Here is a 9,229-nt window from a genome sequence, read left to right as displayed (position 1 = left end):
ACTCTATTCAATTTGTCACCTAAACATGGCGTTTTTCCGTCAGCCTGGAGGGATTCTTCCATAATACCACTTCACAAAAACTGAAGAGGAATGCTTAGACAAAGACTAAAGACAGATTAACGGCGCAGTTAATCTAATCGAAATTGTACCTTGGGAGACGGCAGTAATGCGGATTAACGAGCCGCTAGGTCGTGGGATCGGGTTTCACTGCCAATATAATTTTCCTATTTATTTTTATTTGATTAATTGTTATTATCATTAACTTTTTAATGTAATTATAGTTTCATTAAAATTAAACATAAAAATTTCAAGTAACTAGTCATAGAATAGATAATGTGATATGAAATAAAACAAAAGAAAAAAATCAAATAAAATTCAAAAACAAGTAAATACTATAAGCAAAAAATGTTGGAATCGCTCGATCCGAGGATCGGACCTGGGCCCTACAGACTTACAGTACGCTGCTCTCACATATAGTCGTGCCGAATATAATTACAAAAACGAACCCAAATACGGACACGCATACCAAGCCCAATACGAACCGAGACCCGAAGACGGTGGCGAATCGTCGCCTAGATAAAAGATTGTCGTAAGCGCAATTTTAAGGATTTTTAATTATAGATACAGTGAAACATGTTAATAATGCAGTTATACAAAACTAACTTTGTTCTATATCCTACAAAGTGGCTGCAAAAGTGTTGACCAATGTAGCATATGACAAGTTTTTACTAGAGAAAATCCTTAAAAAACTCAAAAATAATTAACAATGAACAATAAATATAAAATAATTTTAGAATTTATTGAACTAGTAAATAAATTGTGGTTTTTTTTGAGAGATTACATTCCAAACTTTAATCGCGATTTCCCAAAACCTGCCGAAAGTAGCAAACGACAATATTTTATGCAGTGCATTACCATTGCCATTGTCTACCATTACCAATACCCTCTCCATTACCAAGAGAATTACCATTACCATTACAATAACCAATACCATCATTATAACGTACGATCGCATATACGAAGACGAATACTAGGAGGCTTATGGGTCGATTATCGATAGCAACCGAACTTCAGTTGCGTTGCTAGTTGCCAAAACGATATTACAGATGGCAACTGGCAACTGCAGTTGCTACAAAGTGTGCATTCAGGCAACTACATTTTTGTGGTTGCTGGGAAGGTTTTTGGAGCGTATTTAGGAGCGAAAATTGAAATGTGAAATATTTTAGTTTTTAATAGTTTGAACGATATTACCAGTTTGCAATGCTGTTCGAACTTACAGAATATTGTCAAAATAACAACAAAACCATAACTAAAAACTTTAGTTCCCGTGGAGTACGCGCTTTTGGTGTAACTAAAGCGAAAACTGATTGCTGATTCTATTAGCGGGAGCACCTCTTTCAAAACTACAAAATTCCAAATTGAAGCCATTGCCTTGAGAATTCCTTTTGCGAAAATCGAAGATCGCGCAAGCTTTAAAGAGCCGAGGTATTGAAGTTGAACGAAGTCGTTGCTCTTTATATTAACCATCATGCCACAACCTCTTTTGGAAGTTCGGAATATGCTTTGACTTTGAACACAAACAAATGATAAATAAAAAGCCTTCAAAGCATTAACTTTTGCTTACAGTGCAGGCAGTAGCACCAGGATTGCAATTATCCCTTAAATGTCGCCTGATTGAAGCCGCGTTCATGCGGTGCTCTCCCTCTTCAAAAAATAGTTCACTAACTTGGAACTATTAGATACAAACTTTTAATTAAAACTATTTATTTGAATAGTTTCATTTTGCTAGCACTGTTTGTTTACAACCACTTGCTAGTTGCCGTACTGTCAAATTTCGACTCTACAGCAACTGACGATGGTTGCTATTCGTAATAAAAATTTTCTTTTCAGTTGCCAGTTGTCAACCGAATCGTGGTTGCGTTAAGCTATTATTGAGAGCAATAAAAATGAATTGAAATTGTGTGGCCCAAGCGCACTCATAAGATCTAGGTAGAGTCCGACCGATTAATCGGCATCGGCATCGGCCTTTTTTCGCCGATTCTTTGAAATTTCTTTTCATATTTCAGGTGAAGCGACAGCAAATACAAAAATGATTTTTTTTTCTTTGTTGAAGGTGTTTCACGTTTTTTCCATACAAATGTACATATCGCGCACCGTTTTCAAAAGAGTCACAACTCAAAATAATACGTTCGTCAGAAAATGCGAAAAACTATTTCGTAGCACATTCTAATCATATGGGCAAAGGCGACTTTACCTTACGCTTTTTTAACAAATTATAACAAAAATTTGCTCCAGCTTTTGCTGAAAGGTAAATAAAAGCTTTTAGCGCATAATTTCAAAAATGCCAAATTTTGAGTTGTGACTCTTTCGAAGACGGTGTGCGGTATTATGTTCGACACTTTTCTTTTATATGGAGCACGCTGCCACCAAAAAAAAAATGCCAAAAATTAACGGGATTTTAAAGCAGCTTGAAACTTGCCCTTGAATTAAATGGTCTACAAAACGGCATACCAAAATTCCGATTAAAAAGTTTGAAATTTTGGTGAAAATAAGCAGAATTTTTCTAATTTTTGTACAAAGTTTGAAATCTGAATTTATATGTTGTTTATTGCATACCAGCTAGACTTTTATAAAAAAAAAATAAAGATTAAACAAACAAAAGACAAATGCCAAAACAGGTCAACATAACGCAATTCTTTTATTTTATGGACCACTGTATGTATGTATGAACATTAGGGTGGTCCAAAAAAAAGTAAAGTCGGAAATTTAATGCTCTCACCCCCTAGGATTGTTCTATACCGAAAAAAATATACCCCTGTTTTTTTTTATTTTAAAATCAAAATATATTTAGAGGTCGCTCAAAGCGCTCCAAGTTTCCCATGTATTTTGTATGGGGAAAAAAAGACTTTTCGTAGAATTGGCATAGAATCCATGGAAATCAAAATTTTTCAATCTGAAAACTCTGCTTCTCTTCAGAAGACTTCAGAGAATAATGCCCTCTAAATATATTTTGCTTTTAAAATAAAACAACAAGTGTATATTTTTTCTCGGTATAGAACAATCCTAAGGGGTGAGAGCATTAAATTTCCGATTTTACTTTTCTCCCATACATTTTTGGACCACCCTAATGTACATACATACCTAGCATATAAGTTCTTATGCATTGAGTGCATTTTAGTACAAAACGAAATGAAATTTTATGCTCCTAAATATTTCTTGCTTAGCACCATATGAAAAAGTGTTTTATGTAATGTACATAAATGTGACATATGTATGTATGTACATATATTTTTACACATACATATGTATGTTCATACATACATACATATGTAATGTTGCATGACAAGCCAATTAATTCAATTATTTGTATTGTTAACTCCGTGAAATTAACTGATTTTATGAATTAATACATTTATTTGTAATTTTTTATGGAATCGGCATCGGTACCTGAAAAAAATTGAAATCGGTCGGACTCTGTTAACAGATGCAAGCATAGAAATATATCTCGCGAGAACTCCATGCAGGAGTCACTCATGTAAACTATGCTGCAAAGCAGAAAAAAATGGACAATAGCATGTGAAGCAATAGCAGAGACGATGAAGAAGCTAAGGCTTTCCCCCTCACGTGGTAGTGCTTGATGGCAGTCTCGTGGGGTGCGGATTTTGACGAAACATCCTGCTTTTCGTGGTTTTATAAGGACACTTGAGAGAGTACATAGTGCTCTACCACAACGTCCATGAAAAAAAAACTGTTAAGGTATAAACAGAACTCAAAGACGAAAAGATGGTTTCCCACATTTTCCCATTCTTTTTATTGTTGTTAATTATCTCGCCGTTCTTCTGGTCATGTTATGGACTTATGTAAATAGTCTCGGCGGCACCACATAGTGGCTATATAGCTTAACTTAACCTTACCTCTCGTTATCATCTGCACTAGACGCGCAAATATACATATAGTACGGAAAGGGCGTAACTCACATCGTCGCTGAAATACAAAAAGTCGAAAGTAAATAAAAATTCAAAAATCACTTTTGATTAATTATGATGCATTTCATCGAATTATAAGTCCCCAAATCGTTTTATGCAATGACAAATTTTAGTTAGTTGTGCCTTTTTTCATTTCAGCGGCTCTACTGACGATATAAAAATCTCATTCGTTGTAAATATAAGAAATATTCAAACGTATAAAAAAACCCACACACACATGTGTACAAGCACACAAATAAACCAGAACTATAAAATGTAGACAAAAGAAATATGTTGCGATAAGTCAGTCGTATACAAATACACCTACATATATACCTAATAAATAACACTGCCCAACAAAATTCTGTTAAGTACAATATTGTAGCCGAGATTATAGTTTAGTTTTCCTGTAGAATCCGAATCTGACCGTAAAAGCATTGGATTGGCGCTAGTTTTCGAGCAACTTTAGTTTAAAGTACGGAAAAGCGCGTTTAGGGCATTTTCGAGCCTCTGTAAAACAATAAATTGATGCAATATATCAGTATGTGTGGGAGGATATGAAAGGAATTTTTTTTTATTTTTTTATGTATGTTACCGCATAACTTTGGACCACGTTAACCGATTTCTATAATTCTTTTTTTTAAAGGAAAGGTGTTACCTCACAGGTGATCCGGATCATGAAGAAATCAACGATAATCTAAAATTTGTATGAGAACTGAAGTCGTTTTTTTTTTGCCTAAAAATTACTTGTTTTATTTATTTCTTGTTTTGCCTGTTTTTGAATTTCTAAAGAGGCTCAAACCTTTACCGAAGAAAAGATAACATAGACCAACAAAATGTATGTGGACTAAAATCTTACAGCCGATCCATATAGGATTTGTTCCGTAGAGCCCGAATCTGACTTTAAAAATTTTTAATTGGCTCTAGTTTTCAAGCAACTTGGGTTTAAAGGTGTCTTCCTCATATTCATTTCCACTGCTAGAGTGGAATTGGTACAGGAATTTCTGCAGTATGTGGATAAAGGCTGTTAACCGTCTTACCAAGTCTCCTCCAAATTTCTTCAGTGGCTTTTGAAAATGGACCGAAAAAGGAACCTCGATTTTCATTTATAAAATATATACATATGTATTCGTATGTATAGATCAGATGTTTCTCACTGACTAATATGTCAAAACATATGCCGTAAATAATAAGTTTTTCCATTATATTTGTCTGAGAGCCTCTTGGAGGTTAAAAACTAAATTGCCCACATCTACATACATAAACTCTTTCTTTTTTTCATCAGAATCGTTAACGGTTGAGAAAGTATCTTGAAGGTTTACAACAAAAGATAATATTTCCTTCTCCAACGACGGTTTCACACGGGTTTTTATAAAGACTGGGCCAGAGCCCAATATTTTTTCATCACACGATTGGGCTAACAAGTTTTACCATATTTTATGTTACTAATTTTGCACAAAATGCATCAATCATTCAATGCGATTTTAAAATCTGGGAGAAAATGGTTCCCAATTGAATGATTCTTGCGATTTTATATGTGCATGAATGTAGGTGTATAGAATTCCATTAACTTACAATAAGTGGTTCCAGAGATAGCCGATATGAGAATTTCACTTTGTATGGGCGGTGCCACTCCCCCTTTCCCATTACCTACCATTTTTCACCGTAAGTTGGGTATTTATAATCTATGCATCTCTGCTAAGTTTCAGTTCCCCGGCATAATTGGTTTTAGAGATATAGTGATTTTCACATTTTAGCCCCCTTTGTATGGGGATTAACATTTCTTTTCCTTTAAATCGGTGTATGTTTCATTGAAATCGAGCGAACGGTGCCTTCAAAAAAGGGATTGTAAAATTTTCTTGTGGCGTATTTATATATAGATTTTTGGATTCTGAGTATTTAAGGACAGTGTTTAAGCTTTCATATCCTCCCTCACAGACAGATATATTGCATCAATTTATTGTTTTACAGAAGCTCAAAAATGTCCAAAAACGCGTTTTTCAGCACTTTTTGTACGCCATCAGTAAGTGTTAAAGTTGCAAGTTTCTACGAGTTTTATTTTCAATAACTTTTGCTGATAATTTTCTCTTCCTCTCTCGCTGCAAGTACTTACTGGAAAAGTTATTGAATGGACCTACTGAAAGACCGAAGTCTTTCAACGCAGGCAGTGTGCTGAATCGTGTAGATCAGAGGCTCCCAAACTTTTGAGATAATGGAACCCTTACTAAACACCTTTTATTTATACAAAATTCAAAGGCAGTGCAATTTAAATATGAATAAAAACTTTTACTAGAAATAGTATACATACTTTAAATTTTAATGTGAAGAATGAAATTTTTTACTGTTATTTATTATTGCTTTATAGTTCGATATAATGCCTGAAAGCTGTATGCGCTTTTCTGGGGTAGCACCAAAATTTGATCTGAATTTGTTTTTTGTATAAATGTAAGCTGAAAACCTTGTTGACAGAAGTCAGCAAAGTTAATATATTTAGTCTTTTAAGCGACTTAATTATATTTACTCCTAACACTAATGAAGAACTAGTTCAGAGACACAGATTCAAATTTGTGTTTCAATGTCGAAATATTATGAAGATCTCTGAATGTTTCGTAAATGGATTCGTACCAAACCGATATTACTACTACTATCCGAAAAATGATCTGGTAATCCAGAAATTAAATTTTCTTTTAAAAGATGATAATATGTCAGTAGTAATTTCACTGATCTTTCCAAAAATGTTATAAGCCGGATATATCTTTTGCGTTATTGCTTTGATCAGGGCCCGGACCCAAGTCATTTAGAGTGGTAGAACGCACCTCAAACCCATTGGCTACAGCGCAAGCTCAATGCTCTTGCGCAGTTATGGCACTCAGTACGGCAATTATACCAACTACGAGGACATATCGTCGTTGTAAGTAAAAAACCCCGTATCGTCGTTATGCAAAACCGCGTAATTGACATTTTTTGGCAAAAATTGGATTTGCTCACACATTATAAACAAATTCCATCACGTATTTTTTCTTTTTTAACCAGCGTTAGCAGAGTCTCTCGGATTTTCTTAGTATCTTTTGAAATCCCGATGAGCTAAAAAAAGCACATATGTATTTTAATTGAACATTGCTAGATGCATAGATATTTAAAAAAAAATAAATAATTAATGGAATGTCGGAAAATAGTTTAACTTCGCAGGTCTGTGTTATCGAACAATAAGTTTTTTTAAATTTAAAATATGTAATAAAAATTTTCTATACTAACAATACAAAGAAACTGAAACTTGTTTACGGTTGTGCTAAAATATATAAATAATGCAAAGAAATATCGGTATGAAATATTGTTGTACGTCCATCCATCCATCATACGTATATGACCTTAATAGGATACCGCCGGAAAAAACTTATCCATTTTGGACTGCATATTTCACAAACCCGACACCTTGCTGATTAAAGGCATAATTTCGCAATTCATTTCCGCCTGGGAGCTACGCCGACGAAGTGACACAAATTTGTTTTGTTTTTGAAGCCTATTCTTAGGCTGAGAAATCATTCATAAAGTTTTCCAATTTCTTTTTCTGACTGTTAAACTAATCAAAAGTTCTTCGGTTTGAACTTGCGTCAGCTTTCATGATGGGAAGGCAGAGCTTTTAATAGTAAATTTTTTGATCGGCAAATGTAGATAAACCGTACCTAATTCTCCATGCACAGCTCGTCGTTGGACACGGTGTATGTACATACATACATATTTGCGCTTGTATTTTGGCACCAGAAGTACTTGTAAAATTATATTTAAATACATATTTAAATAACAAGTATTTGAAATCCAAAATGTTTATTTTTAAAATGCAAATACCTTTGAAAATACTATTAAAATCACCACCTTAAATGCTAAAGGCCGTAACTAACAAAAAATACAAAATCCGCTTTTTTATTGATTGTGATGAATTTCATCAAATTACAAGTCCCCACATCACATGGTTTTGTGCAAAGAAAAGTTTGTTAGTTAGGCTTTTTGCATTTCAGGTGGCGATTATTAGTACATGAGCAAGGCGAATTAATATAAGGTGATAGCAGGAGTACAAAAACAAAAATGTGCATGTATTTTGTTTTTGCTTTGGCGGCATAAACTGTCAAAATCTGTAAGAGTGTGTGTAGAAATTCAAACAAAATTTTTCAATTTGATATCAGAAGCCGTGCGGCGAAACACATACACAAAATCAGCTGAGCTAGTAACACCACCTTATATAAATACGCCTTGTAGATGAGTATACAAGATTGCGCACTACGAAGGTCCGTTATTCACTTCTCAGTACGCGTAAAAAGCAAAGAAAAAGTGAAGAGAGGAGAATGAGTAAATTTTGAAAGAGCGGCATTTTGCGACACTTTTGCGCTTTGCATGGCCTGCTTACGTTTTTGGTAATCCGAAATTTGCAAGCGAAGAATAGAAAAAATAGCTTAGTAAACAAAATACAAAAACTGCTTTAAAAAGTATTTAAAATATAAATATAGTATAAATACGTATTTGGGATTTGTATTTTATTATGATTATTGAACACACAAATCAAAAGTTCGCTTCTTAAGTCTTTTGTTCTGACATAGAAACATTCTCCTCTCCCTTTTTATATGTATGTATAGAAACTGGAGTGTTTAACAATTGTTAAGGAAAAATTGATTTTCTTGTGGCAATCTTTCATCAATTTCTCAAATATATAAATTACTGGATAATGGGCGTGGCGCCGCCCACTTATGACTACAAATGTGTATCTCGGTAACCGATTTATCAATTTCTACCAAACTCGGTGCACTTACATACTAACCTTGGTACAGAAAAGCAATTCATTGAAAATTATTCAAATCAGTCTAAAATTATACCCGCTTCCCGTATAACGGTAAATTTTAAACATACGAAAACTCCGATATTTAAATAACTGAGGACGCTAATTTACTCCAAGTTAATACTTACAAGAATCTCTTAACAATAAACAAGACTGCTACAAAACTTTTAGGAATTGGGCATGGCGCCGCCCACTTTATGACTAAAAGGTATATCCCGGTAAACGCTAAACCGATGTCTATATATCAAACTTAGTTCAGTTAAGTCTTACTCAGCATATTATCGAAAACATTTGAAATATGGAAAAAACACCCCTGCTCATCATGCAAAGGTAGTTTAGAAAAAGTTGAAACGACCTGTGCCGGATATATAAAATTTGGTTTCGCCCGAACTTATACTTCTTTACTTGTTCTTAATTTTTTCCACTTTGACCATCG

At 34.1% G+C, this 9,229-nt stretch overlaps 1 protein-coding gene across 1 annotated transcript in view; it reads left to right on the top strand.

The window, feature by feature from the left end:
• Positions 1-6,811: 6,811 nt before the first annotated feature.
• Positions 6,812-9,229, top strand: part of LOC108376317 (DNA-directed RNA polymerase II subunit RPB1-like) — an 11,938-nt gene continuing 9,520 nt past the window's right edge. Inside the window, exon 1 of the mRNA XM_017632519.1 lies at positions 6,812-6,876. Within this exon, the coding sequence (XP_017488008.1) occupies positions 6,812-6,876 (65 nt within the window). The remainder of the gene's footprint in view (positions 6,877-9,229) is intronic.

The sequence above is a fragment of the Rhagoletis zephyria genome, unplaced genomic scaffold (genome assembly GCF_001687245.7).
Source record: "Rhagoletis zephyria isolate East Lansing unplaced genomic scaffold, Rhagoletis_zephyria_1.1 Rzeph_scaffold_10245, whole genome shotgun sequence".
Taxonomy (NCBI): domain Eukaryota; kingdom Metazoa; phylum Arthropoda; class Insecta; order Diptera; family Tephritidae; genus Rhagoletis; species Rhagoletis zephyria.
This window is presented reverse-complemented; position numbering and strand designations above follow the sequence as displayed.